This window comes from Apteryx rowi, unplaced genomic scaffold (genome assembly GCF_003343035.1).
Source record: "Apteryx rowi isolate R43461 unplaced genomic scaffold, aptRow1 scaffold_136, whole genome shotgun sequence".
Taxonomy (NCBI): Eukaryota; Metazoa; Chordata; class Aves; order Apterygiformes; family Apterygidae; genus Apteryx; species Apteryx rowi.
The window spans coordinates 1,332,435-1,356,220 of NW_020447597.1; the positions used below are offsets into that span (position 1 = coordinate 1,332,435).

Consider the following 23,786-nt stretch of genomic DNA (forward strand, 5'->3'; position numbering starts at 1 on the left):
CCCGCTGCGGCCGCTCCCGAAGCGGCTGCCTCCGTCCCGCCAGACGCCGCCCGGCGGCACACGCTCGCCTCGAAACTCATTGAAAAATAGAAATTTAGAAATAAGGGAGCGGGGCGGAGGGGGGGAAGGCGCCGCCGCGCAGGGTGGGCGAGGGACGGAGGAGGCGGCGACGGCGCAGCCCCGAGGGGAGCCGCGGAGCCCCCCTCCGCCGCCACCGCCCCGCACTCACCGAGCACCAGGAGCGCCCAGAGCGCCGCCATCCTCCGCTCCGCTACCGCGCCGGTCAGCGCGCGCCCCGGCCACCGCCCGTGGCCATGCCGCCGCCGCCGCCGCCCCCGGCACGTGACTGCGGAGCCGCCGCCGCGTGACGCGCGCGGGGCCGGGCGGGGCCGGGAGGAGCCGGGCGGGGGAGGGAGATGGGGAAAGCGCGGGGAGACAAAGGGAAGCGGCTGCGCGCATGCGCGCGAGAACTGCGCGGTGATTGACAGCTCGGCTGGAGGCGAGGGGCGGGGCGCGAAATTGGGTTTTAATGGCCGTTAGCGCGCGCGAGGCCGCTTGTCCGGCGGGGGGGGGGCACTTATGAGGAGGGTTTTTTGTCGTGTTTTGTTCCCTCCATGTTTTTTTTTTTTTTCCTCCTTTCAAGGAAATGGGAGTGAGCAGGAGAAACTGAAGGGGGAATGAGCCATGTGGAAAATAAATTAAAAAAAAAAGCTTTGTTTTTCCATTCCCTTGCTGCTCTCTCAGGCCTATGTTGGCTGCCCGGGGGTGAGGGCGGTGGGGTGTCCCATGGGGACCGCAGGACCCGGGATGCCTCCTGCTCTCTGTCCCACCTGGGCTGGGACATAGTGCAAGGGGATGATGTGCTTAAGTCTGCAAAGCCAATAAAATGCAGCTATTATCTTTCACAGCAAAACTAGTGAGCAGTAACTTTAGCCAAGACTTTTTTAGCACAAAAAAGTCTCGGATATATAGTCTTGTCTCTTACGAAAATGAGGCTTGCATGACTGTGTTGCCAGTGTGCAATTCCGATCTAGGTCTGAGACTTCTGTCCTCCCTCATTCAGGYTTGACAGAGAGACAAAAGTCTCATCTTATTCAAGTCTGTTTTGTTAAAATACCCACCTGGATAGGGAAAAGTGACCCTGTTGATCTCTCCAGGACCAAGAGGCTCAGAYGCTTACACCCTTTTAGACATGAGAACATTGCAAAGCAGAGAGATGTAGGAAGATAGATTTCATTCCTTACGCTCCTAACAAAATGTTATGTTTAATCCTGTTGCAAAGCACATGTCTTTAGCATTGTGACTATTCTACAGACCATAAATTGGAAACCAAACGGGATAGGAGATTTTATTTTGCCAGTCAGTGACTCACAGAGAGAGACTTGGAGGGGGAAGAGAGGAGTTCATGATCAGCTGAACATGAGCTCATGGTGTGCTGTTAATGCTAAAAAGACTAATGCAGTCTTTGCAAAGCACATGTACATGGAAATACTGAGTAGGAGTAGAGAGGTGACATTATCTCTGTACTTGGCACCAGTACACCATTATTAGAGAAACTTACAGTTCAGAAGGACCATCCAAAATCAAGTTCAGAAAAGGTCTGGGAGAATGATCTAACAACTGGGAAAACAGTACTATGATAAGAGACCCAGACATCTGTTGGTTTATTTTGCCGTTTCTTTTATTTGTGGCTGCTGAGATTAGTCCATAAAAGGACTATTTTAAGTGTCAGATAGTGAGGCCAAAGGGTAACAGTGAGCTAAATAAAACTTCATCTTTGTTTTTACCCTTGTTGTTGTAGCAGGGAAAATTTAAAGTGACTGCTGGTGCTTGTATTTAAATGGTGCCTGCATGCCAAGAGTGATTGTCTAACAAACATTATACAGCAGCACCTTTGCCCCTTTCTATCCATTTGTGTACGAAGCTTAGTCATAGCCGGGCTTTATTCCGTCATCATCTGTCATTTTCCTGCCACCTCCTATGTCCACTTTGATACCCTGACTGGCAGCTCTTCAGTTACTATGTCCTCTTCTTTGATTCCTCTGTCCTTCACTTTTTCTCAGAAACTACCTCTTCTCTAGAAATTCCCTCCCTCATTTTGTGAAGTTTTCCACTATCTCACCAAACACTTCCTCTCTTTTCCTTTTAAAGCCCTAAATTTTCCAGATGCTGGGAAATATCCTGAGGTGGCTGAGTTTTGGAGTTTTTTCTGACCTTGTATGGGAAAAGAGAGTAACTGACAGTCATTGCCAAGGAAACCAAACAAAACAGTAACCCAGTAGGTTTGGGACACCAACCCCAGTCTTTTCCAGTTTTGAAAGATTCTGAAGCTGGGAATTCTTTACCCAATTACACTCTGGATCTTTGCAGAATGCTGTTAACTCAAGAAATGATTTCTCCGAGAGAGCTGGCTGTTTGCTGCACAGGTATTGCAGCCACAGCACTGTATTTCACTGCACATTAGAGAGGTGACGTGAAGCTATTAGACAAGAGTCATAGCTTGGCTCTATACTAGCATATAGCATATACTAGCATACTGGCATGCTAGTATATAGCATATAATACTAGCACTATTGTAAGGTTGAAGTATGGTAAGATGAGGATGCTAGAAATGAGACCTGCTGAGGCCAGGTTAGTAACAAAATTTGTGTTTTTACATGTACGTCTAACCTGTGAAAGCATCCCAAATCCATGCAATTGCATGGCTGGAAGGGAGCTGCTGCCTGTTCTGGATGATGGCAGCTTTGCTCTGCTGTGTTAGAGCCCAGCTAAGCACCTTCTGTATATCCATTTGATATCTCTTGTGGGCATACACAGCACTCACTGCGCTATGAATATTCTTTTGCAATGAATGTTGGACCTCTTGAGATTTAATTGTGTTTGTGCCTTGGAATCTCCTGTGCAATGTGTTGCTTACTTCTGCCTTACATATTATAGCCATATGTTTTGGGTTGTGTTTTGATTTTGGGGAGTTTTCTGTAGCTTTGAACACATCAGTAAATATTTTACTGAGTTTTTTTAAGGCCTTGATGAGAAAAGTACTGAAACCAAAACTTGTAATACCTGCTCTGGTTGTACATTGATTTTCTGGATTATCTCCCTGAGAGACTGTAATTCAGCATATACTTTCTGGTGAATCAACAGAGCACTTGATTCACAAGTACATCTACTGGTAAATTTTTCAAGATTTCCCTTTTTTGATAGCTGAGTTCATAGCTAATAGAGGAGTGGGACAGAAGGAATATCTTGGCAAGAAATGACTGTATTTGAGTCACCATTTTGAGCACTCAGCAGCAGTATGTTTAGCTCAATTATGAGGCTTTCAGGAAATATTGTAAGAGAAAAAGAGATGGAAATACAGTTCCTGACAGGCAGGTCACTGCAAAACATGCACTCTTTCAAGTACAGTTTTGCTACCTGCAGTCAGATTGCTGTTATGAACATATAGAGGGAAGCTGGATCTGGGACTGAGGGAGAGCAAAACTCAAAAACTCTTATCTGTCCAAGCTGATGGAGTCCAGCGTTGAGAATAAAGACAAATCCGTTACATGTACTGGCGGACAATACAGCTCCCTTTTTAAAACTAATGCAATGCTTTCCTGTCTCCTTTTTGGTCCTGTGAAAGCTGAAGTGTGCTCAGGGCCTAAAGGGTGGTTGTCAACACAGAGATAAGCCCTGAGTGTCCAACCTTGCCTGTAAAATGTCTGCAAAGTGTCAAGCATATGTTTATGGGAGGAGTCACTGGTTTCTTGGTCTGGGTCTGTGCTGGCATCCCATGGACAGGTTCCTGGAGGGCTATCATAGTTCTGCTTTCTGTCCTTAATTGCCTGCTAGGCCACATTTAAATCCTTAATCTTTATGCAGTACTGGATAGCATCCAAGCTGTAAATGCACAGTTTAGTGCAGTGTATCATGATTCTCCACTGGATACCAAGGCTGGCTGTGCCTTTTCTTGTCCCTAGCAGTTGAACTAGTTCAGGACATCAGCATGAGTTCAGCTGGAAACATGACAAGCAAGCATGGCATAGGCATAGCAGGAAGAAATGCAACACGTTCCAGAAAGGCCTGTGGACACTCTGTGCAAGCTTAACAAAGTAGACTCTGCTTAAATACTGGCACAGAGGCAGCAAGTGACTCAGTCACTGTCAATCTACAGCGGTTAATTACATACAGAGAGTCTGATTGATGAGGGTGCTGTGTAAACCCACATGGAAGAATAGCATTTTGAAGAGCCCTGTTAGAGTACCACTGCTAGCTGCTATCTTCATTGATGCATTCAGCAGTGTGATTTATTATAGAAATGACCATGACATCAGTACCATCAGTACTTTATCAACCAGTGTTGTCTCATGAACCAATGTTACCAAAATCTTCCCAACTATATATTCTCAGTATACGTTAAGAGTACTTTAGAATTATATGATGGCCAGAAGCCTTCACTGCACATCAATACAAGATCCTCCACTGTTGGTTCATGTAGAACACATCAAGACAGTCACAGAAATCAGCCAGTGTCCCAGGTACACTGATCAGCCATACATCACCACCTCCAGAGGAACATTTATTTTCATTTTGGGACTCATAAAGTAGCAAGAAAACTCCTTAACAGTGATTCAGATTTTATCTGTCCACATAGAGTACCAAATGGGTGTGCTAAGGATGTGCATGACCAGGTGGTCTGTTCAGCTTTCAGGCACCAAGATGCTGCTATCTAGGTGGTGTGTCCAGTACTGCCTGAAGTGACGTAGAAGACATGCTACGTAGGCAATTGAGTCTTGATGTTTCCTGGGTTCTTCTTAGGTTGGCAACCATCTGCTGGGTTTGGATGTACCTTTCTGTATCCTTTCCAGGTGATGGTGGTCAATCTCTCCATACTGTCCCACCAGGTTTACTCCCTGTCCTTTTCCTCCCAGTCTGGGTGTCCTGAGACTCTGCATGTACACGTGCTGGGATCTTGATGACCTGCAAGTCTAGGTGCCAACACATGCCATTCATGTAGCCCTTTCCCTAATACCCCCATTCCTATTCATTCCCCATTCAGACCAGTGATCAATGGATCAATGTTTCTATTGCATTGCTCTACAATAAGATGCAGCTAGAACATAATTTGGCTAACAGGAAAATATTTACCACTGGCTCTCTCCTGGCCGTCTCTAACACTTCAGAGTGCTAATTCATGAAATTTTGTAGTACTTAATGAAACTAAGACAGCTAGGTAATACAATAAAGATGTTTTTGTTGTTTCTTCCTCCTTCCTGTTCAGTGATGGTCAGTATTCACACATCTTCTCATGAGGAAGTTTACAAAGAGGGTCCACCATTTATATTTGGGACCTAGACTTCTGCTTTGACTGATGGATTTGGATAATAACCTTCTCCTTTTGTGTTCTTTGTCTGCTAATATAGTTTTCAAAGAAGCAGTACTTTTTCAAGGTACTTTTTCAAAGGAGCTGCAGATTCTAATGGAAGCCCTTCTCTTCTTTTGCCTATATATGCTTTCCTATTGCTCTTGTATATTGATGTGACATTGGACAAAATTTCTCTCAAACTTATTCCCACCTCTAAATCAAGTTTATATGCCTACCAAATTTCCTTCTGAAACCGTAACAAAGAGCAAGGAGATGTGACACAGACTAGCTGTGGCTTTGCACAGGTAAGTATTATTATGTATTGCAGGCCTGATTGATTTAGATCCTTTCTAAACACTTTTCTTTTTCTATCTGTACTAGTGTAACATGGAGGTAGCTACCATAGCATTACTGCATGTAAGCTATTTTTCAGATTGAAGCAGTGTGGATGTACCAGCAAGCTCAGAACTAACTCTAAGGTCTATAGGTCTATGCACTGTACTCCACCATGAAGAGAAGAGAGAAGAGAAGCTTCTATATAAAAGAGTAAAAAGATACGTGGTATTTTGTATTGCAGTTTCTCATTTCCTTCCTTTTGTGGGCTGAATGTGTTATGCATGTAACAGACATAAAACTCCTGCACAGTCAGATTGCTGGTATATTGATTTCCTAGAATTTGTAATCTTAAGGCAGAAGTGAGGCCTCGGGTGGGGCAGGCCCTTTGAAGAGCAACAGGGATGGCAAAAGAACAGCTGTATATAAACTTTTGTCTATGTATAAATCAGGGGGTAGCACCTGCCTATAAAACTCTGCTATACCAGAAGCTCTGTACAAAAATATCAACCATCTTCATATAATATCTGCCAAGGAAGTGTAATTTCTTACACAGAAGATTTTGTGCATTTACCAATACACAAAGTTTATGCATCAACAACTGTTGGAGCAGTGATTTTCATATATGAATGTTAGTTAGACAAAGTATGTTTTAACTATATAGTCAACCAAAGTTGACTATAGTCAAAGACCAAAGTACTTCAAAAAAACTGCCAAGGCTCAAAATTAAATACTTCCTATTGAGAAAAAGATGAAGAGAAACCAAAAGAAAACACTCCCAGGAAGTAACCTGCACTGATAATTCATGTATATTTAGAATATCTATCTTCAGTATAGAAAATTATATATAGAATATATTCTATAATACTATAGAATATATGTTCAGTAGGTGACCTAGTTTTAAAGACCATTTGGGAATGTATGTCCATTGTCTTTGTTTTGCTGTAGAGAGAAAGGGTGGCCTGGGAAGTCTTGAGACAGAGCTCATGCATCCATGGAAATACTGTTGGACTAAATTTCCGCGCTGGTATGAGGAAATTTCATTCCACTAAAATGAGAAGAAGGGATATGAGAAATGAACATGGCCCTCCGTTTCCACTTTTGACCAAAAGGACCTTTAATTGTTCATTTTAGATAAACTCCCATACAGGAACTCTTTTGTAATAACCTAATTGCCTAATGTCAATTTTTATTTTCTTTTCTGTTTGGTGAGAATTTTACATTTATTTGTTGTCAGTGGAAGTATTTTTCCTTTCTCCAAGGAAAAAATTGTCATTAAATCATACATTTATTTCTATATTCTATTAGATTTATTTGCTTTTTTTTAACATAAATCCATGTCTGGATACATCCAGACATCAAGAGAGGTATCTACTAGCTGATTTGATCGATTTGTCTGAAGGTGAAGTTTTGCTCCCTACAGCTGTCTAATTTTTACATGTCAAGTAGTCAATTTATATCGCTTCTGTTGTGTAGCAGTTTTACAGTCAAATCATCTTGATTGCCAGGACATCTTATTCAGACTACTTTTCCCGTGTAGAATTGGCTTTATTTTTGTGTACTTTAGGATAGGATTAATTGATACATTACATGGTGTGAAACATATGCAGTGGGACAATGAATGTGATTACAAATAGCCTTTTTCCTTTCTCCTGAAGAGTTTTATCTTAATTTTATCTTAATTTTATCATGATATATATTTGCAATAATTTTTCTGAACCAAGAAACTTAATGAATTCTGAACTCTCACCAAATGCTTCTTCTGTGTAATAGTGCTTTTGCAAATTATCTTGTCACTGCATGGATTTTTTGGTAGTTGGATGATTTTCCTACATCAAAGCCTTTCAGTCTTAAAAGTAAACTCATGGACTATTTTAGCAAGTATATGGACTGACTTGGATATTTCACTTTAAAGTATTCTGAGTGAGATGAAAAAGTGAAGCTGAAACAAAAATCTATGTCACTTTTCTTTATGAGGAAAGGTACAGTTTTTGCTCTCCGTATCATAATTGTAATGAGCTGTTATTTATAGCTCTTGCATTCTGCAACAATCTGCAACAGAGTTCACTGGACTAATCTTAATCTTCAGTTTGCTCTTCAAAATGAATGCTTCTGATGTAGGCTACTTAACAGGAAGCATGACCTCATTCTGCATCTGTGCTTCTGATTGCACAGGCTGTTTTCAAAGGGAAACAAGGGACTTCATAGACCTGCCTTTCTGAAGACCCAGTGCTGTTCTGTTCCAGGAAGCTGCAGAAAGAGCACTCTACAGTCACGTCCCCGAGTTGTTGATGAGAAACTTTTTTGCACACGTTTCTTAGTAGTGAAATGGATTTTCCAGGTTTGGAAGATTTTACACATATTTATGTTTTAATGCATTGGTCAGCTAAGGAGGAACTAAGCTTTGGATTGATTTACATTCTGCTGTTCAGGAAGCTTTGCATTTTTGTGAACGTTATTATTACTACCTGCGGGGAGGGAAGACTGGAATACTCTTCAGAAAAGGACTGATATGTATGAACAAATAAAAATGTTTCATGTAGACACTTGTGTTTGGAAGGTACATGGGAATAAAACTGGTTACCTGGGCTTCAACTATTTTAAGTTAGCACTATATTTTGGTACATGCTACTGTAAATATTTACAATGTAAACATGCACCTAGGATTGTTGGCTACCAATTGAGGGCATCATTGGCTTAAAGATTAATTTGATATCAGAGAGAAAGGTGATTAAAATAGACTGTTTTTCACAGTGACTTTTTCTTTATATTATGAGACTGAATCTTTTGGGTTTTGGGGTGTTCTGAAATTTCAGAACAAGGAGTATTTTGACTTAAGCTTTGATGTGAATTCTTGACATAAAATATCGCTGCATTTGTCTTAGATTTACTTTTAGTGAGATTTGTTAAAGATGCTGGCTTTTGATGTTCATTTTGTGGGTTACGAATATAATCCTATTGCTTAACTGTACAGTGGTGATTGAGATACTTTGTTTTGGCTTGCTTATGTTGTTACTGTATCTTCTCACACTATTAATAGCCCAGAAATGTAACTGAATATTAAATAAAAGTAGAGAATTGTGCAGCATTGTCTACAACATGATGTTTACATGCTTCCTCCAGTGTTCATGTTGATCTAATTATGATTTTCAAGAATCCTGTTCACTAATGTACAAACCAAAAATTTTCACAACAGAGGATAGAGAAACAGCCCATTGGACTGCCTGCTAAGTAAATGACTGTTTTTAGAGGCTTGGCATTAGCATTACTTAAAATAGTTTAAAAGCAATTCTGTGTAAACTCATGACAGAGAAAAATGCTGCACTGCAAATTACAACTACTCATAAACTGTTCTTCAAAAGAGAAACTCATCACCTCCCACTGGTATATTTACATATGTATGATCTCTCTCACTTTCTATCATAAACATATATACTCTATTTTACCTTACGTTCTAGCTCAGTGGAGGGCAGCAGATAAACAAGAGTCCTGCAAAGACATACCTCACTTGTAAATTTGTGACAATTCAAATTAGCAATGGAAAAATTGTGGTTTGTTCTGTCACTTTGTTCAGTATATGTCAATACTTTCTAATGAAAGCAATATCTGTATGTGAGCTATTATTCTCAAAAGTTATTCTTTTGCAGTGGTTGCTGATTTGTATTATCATAACTGAGAAAATCAAGTGCAATATAATTGTTATGGGTTTCAGTAGCTGGGAAGGAATTTCACTCTCCAATTATTAAACAATTGTAATTAAATTAATTGATGCTGAAGCTTTTGCTTTTCTTTTCAAACAAGTTTGCCCTGGAATCAACATGGGTTTTGCCTAAGGGAAAATATTCAGTAGACTATAGTATAACTAGAAATGTGATACATATTCATGATTATATCTTATATATCCTGATTTAGAAACAAAACAAAATAAAACAGACCTGTCTTTCTTTTTAAACTCTTTTACAGATAATCTGTAATCCCAGGGTGTGTGAAACAATCTTTCCCAAGATGCATGGAATATCACATGTTGTGTCAACACCAGCAGCAAGTAAATTTATGCACATTTGTCTGGGCTTTTGATAAAATCTGGTGTAGTGGGGACTTGGGATGACTGACAAAATTTGGGATTTTGCCTTTTTTAGTTTATACCCAGATCTGCTAACCACCTGTTAAGTTCTTGCTGTATTTTCTTTTAGAGTTCAGATGAATTTATTTTCTGAGTATAATATTTTTGCATTATTGAAAATCATAATTGTGTGCATGATTTTGCCTAAAATAAGAAGAATTCTTTCAGGAGCTAATTGTATGTGTAACATAGGTCTACAACATGTCAGTCTGTGAAGTACACACAGCACTCTCTCATTTTTGGTGCTATTTGCTGTGTGAGATTTTTACTGGTGTTGTTTGACCTCACTGCACCTCCACCAAGTCTCTTCCAGTTGTCTTCTCTCCAGACTGTTTTTGCTAGTGCTTCCCTTTGGAGCATAATTATCTCACAGTAAAGTGAAATGCTTTTTCAAAGTGCAGGAGAAACAGTGTGTATGGAAGTAGGTAATAGGAATGATCTGCAAAAAATATCCCAGAGAGTTTTACTTCCCCTCTTTGGCAACCTTGTCCAATCCCTAAGCTCAGCCAGCCTGCCCATCCAGGCTATGGCAGACAACCCAGCTCCAAATGAGGGCGAACAGATTGCTGAAGTGCAAACACTGATCTTTATATCTTTTCTTTGTCTCAGATTGTGATTGAATATAAAACAAAACAAAGCAAAAAAAAAAACTTAGACCTATCTCCTCTCATAGGTGAATTAATCAGGACATTTACTAACAGTGTTGTAAGCATAATAATCAAAAGATACAGGAAAGGTAAGGTAATACAGAGAAAGATCATATCTTTTATCATTCAGTGTAATAACAGATACAAATGGACAGCTATTGCTCATATTTCTTAAGACTGATTCTGTCAAATGCTGAACATCTGCAGCACTTGGCAGACTTGAATCTTGGTAATCCAGACAAATCCTATTTCCCTATTCTCGTGCCACAATATTATTGTCAAATATTTGCCACTGTTCCTTCTCCCTATGCCTGTTGTGCCACGTCTGCAAATATCACCTGAAGAATATATTGTAATGATAGCTGCAGCCCTTCCATTCCACCCTGTAACTGTTGCCAATGCATGTACTGTTTCCAGCATGAACCAGATTTCTGGGAAAATACCATTAAAATTACTGTAGCTTTTACATGTGTGTGTCCCTAATAATTTCTGCCAAGATAGTAAGCTCTGCAGAGCACAAGTATTTGATCATGGTTAGCTCTGATTCTGTGTTGTCCTTGTTGAGCTGATATTAAACAATTTGCTGTAAACTTTGTGTCTTTCCTCTATTCTTTCCTCTTTTTTTTTCTCCTTTAATCTCTCCCTTCCTTTCCTTTTTTTAACTTTCTTTATACTTTTTATTTGCTCAAGGTATCTGTAAGTGAAGACCTGTCATCTGTTTGAGCTGTCAAGAGAAATGTAACAACTTCTTGTTATTTGTCCTTTGCCTCTGCAGGTTCAAGGGTTTTTGATGGAAAACACAGACACAGCCTCTCAGAACATATTTTTCCAAGGTACTGAGTAAGATTAGACTTACTTAATCTTATTTTTGTTTTGTTGGAGATTTCATAAAGTCCCTTTTGGGCCACTTAGAACTACCGTAGTGCTGATATTAATTACTTCTTTAAATGAAGCTCAGAAGTACTGCTGTGGAGCTTTAGAAGCACTGGCTTTGCAATTATGAAGTTTTGTAGTATTTCTGCTCCACCTTCTTTCCCCTCCACTGAAAGTGTGCTATCCCCCTCTAACATGCCATATGGGGTACTGAAACCTGCTACTGAAACTCATTTCAATCACTGAGTAAGTTCCATGTCTTCCTTTCTTCCATGGATGTCACTGTGTGGCCACTTCGAAATCAAAGTTGTTGAGGAGAAAGAACTCAACATAAGTGCCTATCCGAGCTAAATAAAATTCCCATTGCAGAAAAAGTCCACAGCATTTCAGATTCTTTCACCTCTGTCACTACTCACTTCTATTTTAAATACCACAGAATATATTTTTGTGTGCTATGTTTCATTTCAAAGTTAATTGCATTTCGGTGCTGGATGAAGTTATCACTGTGTGTAGACTTTATCCCACGTAGTTATAGCTGCATAGTTTCTAGGAGCTGTGAGAATTAAAAGCTATGTACCTTTAACTCTTCATTGTGTATGGCAAGGGTATAAAGAGCAAATCAATCCTGCCTTGATTCAGAGGCACTCAGGCTTACACCGTGCCCAGTAACTCAGAGGAGCACAAAACTGGAATAGTTGTGATGGCTCCATGGAGGTCCAGGAGCACTGCCACAGCAACACTCCTTGTACTTCTTGATTCAGGCTGGCTCCATGCATTCATGCAAAGCCCCACTTGGCACGAAGCCCTCGTGCAATCAGAAGCTCTGGGAAGTGTGAGGTACACACACTCTAGTTGACTGAGAACCTCCTTAGGTCTAGAAGTAATAGCATTATCCATTTATATTTTTTTTAATCTACGTTATTACCACCCACCATTAATTGCGAGTTGATGGTATATGTAATTTATTATTACTAAATTGTGGTTTTGCACTACCTAGACATTTGCTAAATTAGAGGGTTTCATTTCTCTCTCATTCAGTTATGCTTGTGCCTTTCTGGACGATGAGACTGGTGACGAGTGTTGTTCCATAAATCCTTTGACGGGCTCCCCTTTCACATGTCGCCGGAGCCCTCGGCTGCTTTCTAATGGTTATTACATTTTGACAGAAGACAGTTTTCTGTCCGATGAAGAAGGCAACATAACACTGACACCATCACAGACAAGTGTTACATATAAGGAAAATTTAGTTCGGTAAGTGAACTATACACAGGTTTTACTTAATGTTGGCAATTGGCTCCACATCTCTGGACTCATCTGGAGATTCCTGTGAGGTTGCGTACATTTTGTTTGGCATAACATAATTTCTTACTTTTTCCTTTATTTAGGTGTATCAGTGTTTCTTAACAGGAACATCTCAATTGATTTAGTTTAAATAGCGCATTGATTTAGTTTAAATAGCGCATTGATTAAAATCACTTGATTTTCAGGCATGTCTAATATTACTGTTAAGAACACAGTTGCTGTTGTAGTTGGAGTTGTGTGTAATAAATAGAAATAAGAGCTACAGCTCATTTTCCCAATAAAGTGTTATGATGATAAGGAATAAGAAAAAGGTCTAAAAGACTGGTTTGATCCTGGAATCCCTAGTCAGGAAAAAACTCTCTTAATTGCAGAAGAAGCATCAGTTTAGGAAGGTATATAAAATGTAGTCCAAAAAAGTGGAAATACAGTGGATTCAGATCACTCAAAATGGGATAGGATAGGGTGAAACTTTCATTGATAGCGTGAGACCACTCAGATAATATCAGAGCCTAATAACAGTAGTATCATTTGGTATCACAATACCACTCTCACATTGGTACCACTATCACTACACCACTATCATGCATGATATACTACCGTTCTGCTAATATATTCCCTGCCATTATTGCAATGTGCAGCAGTCATCGTTAGTGCCATATCCAGGGTCAGAGTAGGCTCGTGATGGAGCAAAGAACAGCACCTAGGATTCTGGTTCTTTCATTTCATTTCTGCACGCGTTAGAGGTCTGTTTCCTGCTCAGTAAGACTGATTAACTCTGTCCCTTGACAATGTTTCTTTTCTTTCTAGTGTATTCAGGCGGAGAAAGAAAATCCGTCGCTCTCTTGCCAGCTTGTTCAATCTCGGTGCCTCTAATCCGTGGCTCAGCAGCACTGTTCTCAGCAATGTGGATTCTTCCCATGGAGATGATTCGTGGACTGATGGATGCAGTAAACTAGAAGTCAGTCAGAATGATATTGGTAAGTTCTAGCCAAGTATAAAGTAATTTAGCTAAAACATTCTGTTCTGTATTTATTGGGAAGTGGATATCTGTCTCTATAATTTTTCTATGGGTTGTCTGCCCAGATGTGCAGGTAAGGGGTAGGTGAAGGACAGAATTTTAATTGGTGAATCAAGCTAGTGGCATTCATGCTCAACAGGGATTTTTAGACTGAATATGAATACAAAGTCACCACCAGTGAGATTTATCCCAGTGTGATTAATAACTAGCACTTGCTATTTTTGCCTGGCCATTTTTATAACTTCATTGTGTTACGTTTTATCCAGTTTTGTCTTTATTTTGCATGTTTTCTCCTGTGTATGTTGAACCTGCCTATTCCCTACACCTAACAATTTGGAAACCTCCCTGTGATTAAGTATGTTTTTTTTCTTTAGCACAAATTGTCAAAGCCCTTCTTTTGTGTAAGCTAAGTTACATATGCACTTTTCGTAGGTGATTCAGACTTTTATTCTGAATGTAATGGTCRTGTATCACAAAGGCAAGCTCCAGCAGCTAATGGAGCCTCTCTCACCAAAGACAAGGAGTTAATTCAGCTCGGGAAACCATTCTGTGCTTCACTATCTTGCCCCCAGTTTATGACAGATGACAGTGAAGAGACTTTGAGCAGTGCAGGTACGTTAAGTTCTTATCCTGATGTGCTTTATTTTTAGAGTGAACTGATAATACTCATGTTAAAAATGTTGAAATGGCCTTTTGCAGAGCAAAATGCATTTCAAGAAATATAAATTTTAAATAACTGCTTAAAAATAATAAAATCTTAAAACAGATATTTATTTATTTACTCCGCCGCACTCACATTTTTTCCTCTCCCATTTTCAGTGATAAAATGGAAGAAGAAAAAGGCAGAGTGAGGAGTAAAATGGAGGAAAGGCCATGGGGACAAAACCTAAAAAATGCAATTATTCAGAAAGGCTTATTTTATAAGAGCATTGGAGGGTATGGTCTTTCTATGATCATAGTGGAAAAGGACTCCTGAGAGACACTGAGAGTATGAAAATTAGGTTTCCGTTTTGAATAACTGTAGGTGAAGGGAAACTGAGGAGACTGGCCTCACAGGCTGAAGGTAATGTCTTGCAAACACTTCCTGTCATGTGTTTACTTTCATGAAAACTCATGAGAATTATTTTCTTTATCTGCTTCCTTTTGTTTTAGAATCCAGTACAGTGCGAAATATCCTCTCTCAAATGGCTGTACTGATCATGTGTTTAATCATTTCAATATGTGCAAGGTAATTTTTATTTCTTTTTTATTGCTATTTATATTAATACTTACTCCATTTCACCTGGTGAATAAAGCATAAATTAAGGGTCACATTTGTAAAGCTAGATATGTCTTATTGTGAAAATATATTTGCACTTGGTAGTCAATGCAAAAAAATACCAAAGGTATATAGGTGTGCACAAAAATAAGACATATGGATGCAGATATGACACCTACTTTCAAGTGTGTTTGGACAGGGCTTTTGAAAGCCTGAAAAGAATCAGGCTGAATTCATGTCTTTCGAAGTCACCAATATGTGTGTTTCATCTCAGGTCTGGGAATGCTGAGATCTTGTAGGAGTTTATCCTCAATAGCTTAAATATTTTAAAATTTCAAATTCCAGTTCACCTAGGATAGTTCAGGTGGTTCATCTGCAAGAAACTTCTCTCCTCTTTCCACTCAGTCTTCACCTGTATTAACACAATATGCATCCATCGCATTTTCTGAATTTTATGGGTATTGTTTTGTTCTCAGATATTTTCTGGGAGGATTGTCTGTGACTTTGTTGCTGATAATTTTTGTTTGTAAGTACGGACTTTCTTTATACTCAACACAATATTTTACCAAGTCACATCTGAGGATCAAACTCTGTCCTTAGATATATATCTACAGCTCTTACTGATGCTGATAAGAGCAATATGTGGGCATATGGGGTCAGAATGCATTCTTCAATCAATTACAGAATTTTGCATTTAAACCTGACAGTTCTTTTGTCCCAAGATACTGCTGTGTCATCTTTCATCAGTCTTGTCACATCTTTCAAAACTAAGTCTGGGTAAGTAGCACCAATGTCATGCAGTGGCTAGAGGAATTTTATATTAAAAAGAGGAGGGAGAGATTCTTTCTGCTGTTTTCATGTCATAAGATAAAAGGCATGATCTGAAGTTACTGATGAAGGATTTGGCTTTTCCTGTTACTTATTTGTATTCATATAATTATGAATTAATTATTTGTATTCAAAGTTGTATTCATACAAATATGAATACCAAAATATCATTAATTATTTGTATTCATATAAATTTCCCATTTATAATTTTTGTCCTTTTATATACCTTTTTATAATTTGCAATAGCAGATATCTGTTAGCAGAAAAGAAAGATAAGCCTAATGTGCCATAACATAGACAAGCAAAGATAGACCAGGGATAGTATCTTATTATGAATCGAGAGGTATGCATTTGAGCCTTGCACTGAAGTCTGCTCTCGGGCCACCAAGCTGTGCCTTTGTTTTTGGACTGGAAAAATCAGAAGCAGCAAGATATGCTAGCCACATCACCAAGGACATCACCAAGCCCCATTCAAGGACTACAGAACTGATATGACTTGGCCCGACTAACCCAATGCACTATTAGTTTTAGGACAGAGCTTTGACCTTGGCTTATACTGTAGTCTGATAAATGTCACAGAAAGTAGTATTAAATCAGTCTGAATTGAACAAAGGTGATGATGTTGCTGCTCTAACTTCTTTATTTCAAACCTTTGCTTAGAGCTGTAGCTTCTAAAGCCTTTTGGAGAAAAATATTTACATAGTAATAAAGTCTGAAGTATATCTCTAGAGCAGCTCATATTTAGGCCTCCATGCTGCAAGCATGTATGTATGTGCTGGATTTATGAGTTGTCATTCCTTTGACTTTCTACTCAGCAGAAAACTCTTCTGAGTGTGTAAACATTTAAAATATTGCAGAGACTAAATGCATTTGGGCTTATCTGACTTTTTATGTGGTGAAAGAGAAGCTCAAAAGGACACTGCTAATGTTTCTGAAACTGGGACAGGGTTCAAGAGTTTGATGTATCCTGAGGGCAACAGGTCAAATCTGGCAGACCTTTTAAATTTTGAATTCAGTACGTTGGAAGTTAGAAATGACAAAGCAAAAGCTGGAAAGCCATATTACAATGAGTCTCAGATTTTCAGTATTCAGAGTCTTAGCACAACACCTTAAATACTCAAGGGTAGTAGGTTTCACTTTGTCGCTATGTCATTAATCCCAGTAAAATCAATGGCACCAAGTTTGGATGGTGTTGCTAGCATGTTGCAAACCCAGGCTCCAAACTAAGGCTTTCTGACTTCCTCAATAGCTTAGCCCTCAGTCGTACATGAAGCTGTTGTTCACCAAAGGAAAACAAATACACTGTGAGAGCTTTTCAGTCCCTGGTGTACAGAGACCACTTCTTTCGCCTTCGTCACAGGTGAGAAGTTACCTGCTCAAACAAGTAGTCTTATGGCATAAATACATTTGGCAAACAAGAACCTATAGATACACTGATTATAACAAAGTGTGGTTTAAATTAGGACATAAAAAATGTATGCTATGTTTTTTTTCCAGGAAATAATTGGAAAGAAAGAATAATTGGTAAGTATATGTTTAAGTTGAGAAAGCTGAAGTATTCCATACATTGTAGCGTGGGCTCTGTTATGAAATAGAGTTCGAGCATGCCAGAAAGGTTCCTTGGAACTTTTCATTAAAAGAGTTTAGCTATGGGACCTTTGCCAGTTTCCACTGTGAATTATTCCACTTTGCTGTCTAAAACTCCTCTTTGATTTCATTTGGATGAAATATTTTCTATTGTTTGACGACGGTTGCTAAAGAGTGTAAGCTGTTAAACAACCACTGCACTTTAGCCCAGAGAAAGCATGTTTTCAGTAACAGGCAAAGCAAGTCCTACTCTTTCAAACTTTAACCAGAAAAGTAGGGCCAGGTGCTGAGCTGCTCTAATTTGGTACCACTCCACTGAATGAGTGAAGCAGCATCAACATATATCAGTCCAGAGTATCTGGAAAACATTTATAGATTCTTTTCTTTGCTATTTTTTTTCAGTCAAGACTCACCCTCAGTCTTCGATCTCTGCTTATCAATCATTTCTAAGCCTTGGAGCAGCTCAGGACCTTAAAACAAGACCACTGATTTCTTTGTACTGGAATTGGCCATCCCAGTCCTGGCTCCCATATTTCTTTTATCTTTTTGCTTTGAAAAAATAAGAAGGAAAAGAAGGAAAAAAATGGAGTTGTGCCCAGGTTTGTGTCCCTCACAGTATGGATAAAACAGCCTTGTTCATCAGTTCCCTGGATGAGTGCAGTTCAATTTCTGAGATGTAAAGGCAGCTGCGCAGCTGCAGATGCAACCTGGAAACCCTTTGAGTTAGCCTGTAAAAAGAGGGTGTTCATCCTGAGAACAAAGGATTTTAGAACTGTATGCAGGCGTTTGATTACTTTTAAGATTTACTAAAGCCTGTGATGAAAAATACATCCTATTCATCCAGTGTGCCCAAAAGTGTGGCACTAGATGTGGCACTTCTTAAAGTCAGTGGGACTGCTTATGTAAGGACAGCAGCACCAGAGCTTTAAAGCTGACTTTGATTTGGAAAGCCCGTGTCAGTATTAACCAAAGTAGGTACTACAGAAAGGAATGCAGAACTCAGGACTGGTGGCCTAGCAGGAGCAAACTAAAACACAAGCTGGCACAGGATACTGCGAGACAGGACAGAGATTGTGGACGATTAGATCCCAAGCATTTCAAAACAAGCTTGTCTCTTGCCTTTTGTAGGCAACTTAAAGGCAGAGTAGTTACTTCGGTACATTGCAATACCAGTTCACTAACAGTTTTCATTTTTCCTTCTCCTCAAATTTATTTTCCTCAGCTCTTCAACAACAAACTACTGGGTACCTACTTATGGCCACTGTTACAGATGTTCCTGTGGAAAAAAACAACCCACAGAATTGTCAGTATTCTTCCTTCAAAATACAATTCATTTTAGCTTTATTTGGATTCCTTTCAAAGTATAGGTGAGGCCATTCTTCTTGGTGACCGCAAGCAGTCATGCAAAACAATTGCTGTAGCCCTAGTCCATTGTGTCAATGAGGTCCTATGTAGGCATGGGGTCCTACAAGCACTTTGACAGTAAACTGATATTAAAAATGTTTAGCAATCCCTGTTAATTCATCTTTTGATAAACAGCTGATGTTTTCAAATACTTTATGTATTAATTTATTGTAACAATATCCTATCAAAGGTAATGGATTTGGATAGTGTTGGAGCACACGTGGTAACATATTTCAGAAGCTTTTACTGTATCATGTCTGTCGTTGCCTTATGGCCTTTATGCCGAACCTTTTGTAAAGAGGAAAAAGGGAGAAAGATAAGAAAAAGTAAAAGTTAATGGTGCCAAATTAGTGCCAGGCCAGATTATTAGAGACCAGGAAGGCATCTTTCAGAAAACCAGGAAATAGGAGATCGCAAAGCAATGACGAACCAGAATTACCTGGATTCAGGTAAAAAAAGAGCCCTGCAGCTATAAACTTTACTTTAGAAGCACTGAGCACTATTTTTTATCTTGGATCTTTGCTACCACGGAGACAAAATTAAACATAAATCCTGTGGGTAATCAAAACCTGTTATCTTGTGACTCCAAGCTCTTATCATCTGCTTCTTAAAATATCTCCTTATATGCCAGTTTAGCTAGGACAGCATGGATTTCATCTTTCCATGCACCAAAATGATGATAATGTGTGAGTATGCTATTGCCTACCAAATCATTTTATAACTCATGCTGTTTCTAGTCTACTTGACCCCTATTGTGCTAAAAGCAATGTTAGTACAGCCCCAGCTGGTAAATCAGATATGAAATATTGCCTGTGGAAGGTTCAGGTCTGCAGATGGGATAAGATCAGATAGACAGGCATAATGACAGGGACTTTAAACCTCTGCAACGAATGCACGCAAACTAAAGGTTTTCATGGGAGAAAGAATCTAGAAAAATAAAACTCCACTGTCTGTCCACGTCTAACCCAGGCTCAAGCAGTTATATTTGTATTTCTAGGACCAGAAATCCAATGAAGTGAGAGAGTGAGGAAAAGGGTGCTTGCAATTAATTTAAAAAGCATGTTTCTCTTGCCAAGGGTAAATATAAGCTGGTTACATTTTGAAGATAAGCATAAAGAACTCAAACAGGGGAATTCACCCAAGGCACCAATTTTGAATAGTAGCTTACTTTTGCCCGGTGCATTAAATTGATCTCATATGAAGACAGGCCTTTTGGTGTAGCCACCCCATATTTTATAGTTTCAATAAATAGCGACAATAAAATGTCTTTCATCATAAAACTTATGCATTATGTAACTATAATAGTAGTTATAATATTCATACTCATATTTACTTATAGTTACTACACTTGAGTAATTTTGTCAGTATTAAATGCTTCTGCTGCTTTATTTACTAACTATAGAATCCACTGAAAGTAAATATCATTGTGTGACGTTTATAAATACTTCGTGTTACCTACTTTATTGTCAGTTATAATAGGTCTTTTGATAAATGCACTTTTTTAACTAAAGGAGTATAAAGATCTTTATTGTTAAAATAATTTCCTGGAAGAATAATCTGGAAATTGAAATCCCATAATGAGAGAAAAGTCTAAGACTACAATAACGCTGCAGTCATAGAAGTGATTATGATGTAAAGCAGGAAAACCTCCTTTCACAGTAAACTGATTAGTGCAGGTACAGTATCAAGTAAAGAAAAGGCTGATTCAGCTTGCCAAAAATTTAATCTAAAATGAAGTGTTGTAATCTGTCTTTGAAAAAATATAAGTTGGAAATTAGAAGTGTTGAAATCAAGAGAGGGGGGAAGTTCTGTGACAGCTTTGCAGTTGGAGTTCAATGGGTAAAAATACCTAACTGGCTTTAAGATGCCAGGATATGTTAAGATCTGCCCTTAATTGATATTATTAATATATAATTAAGTTTTATTCATGAAGAAATCGGATTGGTTGGCTTTGACAGCTCCCTTTCCTATATTCTAATGGACAAAAGCAAACCTTGTATTGTTCCTCTGAAAAGGAGTGCAATGTTATATTCAGTCCTGTTAGATGAAAAATCGAAGCCAAAATCTGTCTGATGGAAAATCAAAGGCAACATTTTCAAACCTAAGTATTTAAATCCAGACTTTTAGAAGTAATCAGTATATGCAACTTCTGTTAGCTGGAGAATCAAGCCTAGGATAATTTTAAACAGTAATTCTAGCAAAATAAAACCATTTGTTGATTGCTGATTAACTGACACATCTAGAAACAGAGAGAATTTTATATTTCGGTCCTCAATGATTAAACTCTGACTCAATTTTAATATAGCACCTGAGTTTAAAAAAGAATTAAAGATTTTCAAGATAAAAATTTATAACCCCCTATACATGGTCTCATACCTTTCATTACCATTATTTTTATCATTACACCTTGTCTTACACTCTCCCATTTCTTGCTGAGTTCAGCTGAATTTCAGGGCCATTCCTGACTGTATATCATGTAGTACTTAATAGTGTGAATGTTCATGTTAAATGAACAGGAGCAAGGAGCAATGTCTGATAATATTTATGGCATCCCGTAGCCTATAACATTTCTAGTGTGTGAGCAAGTCTGTTTTGTATTTATCCTGAAAGCATTACACATAGAAAATCAAACCATATGGACTAAGATTTACATTTTGAGTTAAATGGTATGGTATAAACAGTGTCGGTACAGAAAATAGGTGTGGCCATTCAGCCCGGTTCTGTAGAATCTGCTTCTTGGTGTATTTTTTGTGAATTAGCTGGAGTGTTTTGTAAATATGTTTCTATATTTTTGTACAGTTTGTCGTGCTGCTTTTTTCATATTATCCTTGGCATTTAGATAGCCGTAAAGATGTTGTTCTTACTGTATTTTAGGGTGTTGTTAATAATGAAGGCAATTATTAGGAATTGCATATATTCCAATAAATTTGTTATTTGTCAGCTTATGTCCTAACCTGTAGGTTGTGAGCTCCTTGGGACAGGAGTTGTTGGTACATTGATATGAATAGGAAAGCTTCATTTTCCTACAGTTACTGAGTTCTACCACCATAGAATATAATAATAATAATATTTTAATTGAAAATTAATAGAAAGACATAGGTTCAGATTCTGAGTGTATGTGAATCAGCTGTTTTTTACCAGCTAAGAATCTGACCTGCAACATTTTAGCAACTAAGATTTGTCTGTGATTATCAAATACTATGGAGTGTGATCTTACCTGAGAATACCTTGATGGAGTGAGCACATATTCAAAATACTTCTGATGCACTGTAATAATAATGCTATAAAGCTTACTTTGTCATGACATGGACTGATATTTTATATTGCACTGTTTTATGAATTTAACAAATAAATTTTCAATTTATTAAGGTGGTAAAGTGAATTTATTTTGGGAAAGCATGCCAGATGGAACCTTTTTTCTTTTCCCTCAGCTCCATTCTCCTGTTTGTCTTGTGGCTTGTTACATTATCTCTGCCATGTACATTGCCTCATGTTAAGAATGAGGGTTCTTATTATTTGAAGCTCCTAATACATAATTAGGGTTAAAAATAACTATATGAAAAATAATGAACACAATAAGATCAATGTATGTAATTATCAAATTTAGAATTTCATTTGAAAATAAATCAGAAATCTTTTGAGAAGCTGTACAATATGGTATCTGCAAATTACATAAAATTTTCTTTATTTATGTTACACTAATGTCCTACAGGCTGAACACTTTGTTGTATTAAGCATAAAGTAAAAGATAATCCTCATGCTGAAGAGCATGCAGTCTTAATAAGGACAGGAAACCAGTGTTATTATCCTATTTTAGCATGTAGTGTTGCCCCATGTATGTCAGGTGACACAGGAGTCAAAATGCCAATGCTGTGTCCATTTACGCAGTCCTGTTAGGTTATGTGATAACAAGCTCATCCCCACACACACAGAGGAGCACAGAAGCCGCGGGGGACCCCAAAAACGCAGCCAGAGACACGAGCCCTGGCCCCCCAGGGCTGTCCCAGGAGAGCGTCAGCCCATGGGCCGGGGACACCACCGGTGAGTCACAGCTCCCTGTCACCTCGCAGACCAATGCAAGTACTGCCGAGGGCTACGGGGCTCATTACGGGATGCCGGGGAACAGCATTTGGGGACTGCACAAAACTTATTAGGAGAAGGACCAAAAGGTGGAGAAAGGGAGGAGTCAAGGTGGTTTGGGAAGAAACAAGCATGGGAAAACAGGGATAAGGGGATAAAGGGGCCACTTGCATGTAACCAGGTTGCTGGGCAGTGCGCTTGCCTGGCCATGTCTTCTCACTAAACTCCATTTCTAGCTCTTTTCCTGGGTGAGGGACTCTATTCTGTGCGCACGGGTGTGCGCGGAGGTCTGAGTGCCAGCAACCAGAGCGGAAGCAGCGTGCCATCRCTAGCGAGCATCAAGCCGGACCAGTCGGCGAGTAGGGGGAGCGGCCTGGGAGCCAGGCCTGTGTGTGCGTCTCTGAGGGGGATTTTGTAATTCAGTGCAGCGTGCATTTTATTTTACTTTCTTCAGTGCTATCATATAGACTCCCTGCTAAAGGCTGGAAAAACGTGCTTGGACGTAATGAAATAATTTAGGTGTTTCAGTGTAATACAGTGTAGACACAGCATTTGAAATATGGGGGACAGCAAGAACAAGTTTTTTTTTTCTCTTTTTAAATTGATTACCTTGAATGCAAGCTATTTTCTCAAATAAAAAATTTAATAGTCTTGGTAAAACATGCAGCTGTAACAGTCATCATTCCAAAGGGCCTGCAATTTAATGTGAAGTAAATGAATAGGAAGAGGAAGCATTAGCAGTGTTTTGTTTTGTTTTGTTTAATTTCTGTGGCTCTTGGGCCACAAGGTGGTGCCATTTAACCAACTGTGTAAACATCTTTGTCCTTCATGTGGTCGGATAGACAAGGATAAATTAGGAATTTAAACTATGAGCGTATAAACTACTGCCTACTCCTTTATGTCTCATTACCTCCACAAAACTTAGCAGCTTTAAATCAATGACACCTCCTTTCTCTTACTCTCGAAATGGCAATAAAATTAGAAAG

General features: G+C 38.9%; 1 protein-coding gene across 5 annotated transcripts; it reads left to right on the forward strand.

Moving 5' to 3' along the window:
- The first annotated feature begins 7,920 nt into the window (after positions 1 to 7,920).
- TMEM71 (transmembrane protein 71) lies at positions 7,921 to 22,089 on the forward strand. 5 transcript variants are annotated; one of them, XM_026057074.1, is made up of 11 exons: positions 7,939 to 8,021; positions 9,644 to 9,725; positions 11,226 to 11,283; positions 12,362 to 12,574; positions 13,433 to 13,602; positions 14,076 to 14,255; positions 14,796 to 14,871; positions 15,378 to 15,427; positions 15,609 to 15,678; positions 17,227 to 17,253; positions 18,539 to 22,089. In XM_026057074.1, exons 2-10 carry the CDS (start codon positions 9,686 to 9,688, stop codon positions 17,231 to 17,233), a joined length of 864 nt encoding a protein of 287 aa, XP_025912859.1. In that variant the 5' UTR covers positions 7,939 to 8,021; positions 9,644 to 9,685; the 3' UTR covers positions 17,234 to 17,253; positions 18,539 to 22,089. The 5 variants fall into 5 exon arrangements, with proteins under 5 accessions (XP_025912863.1, XP_025912859.1, XP_025912862.1 ...); XM_026057078.1 differs by lacking the exons at positions 17,227 to 17,253; positions 18,539 to 22,089 and adding an exon at positions 16,979 to 17,215 and having other exon boundaries at positions 7,921 to 8,021; XM_026057077.1 differs by lacking the exon at positions 15,609 to 15,678.
- The last annotated feature ends 1,697 nt before the right edge of the window (positions 22,090 to 23,786 follow it).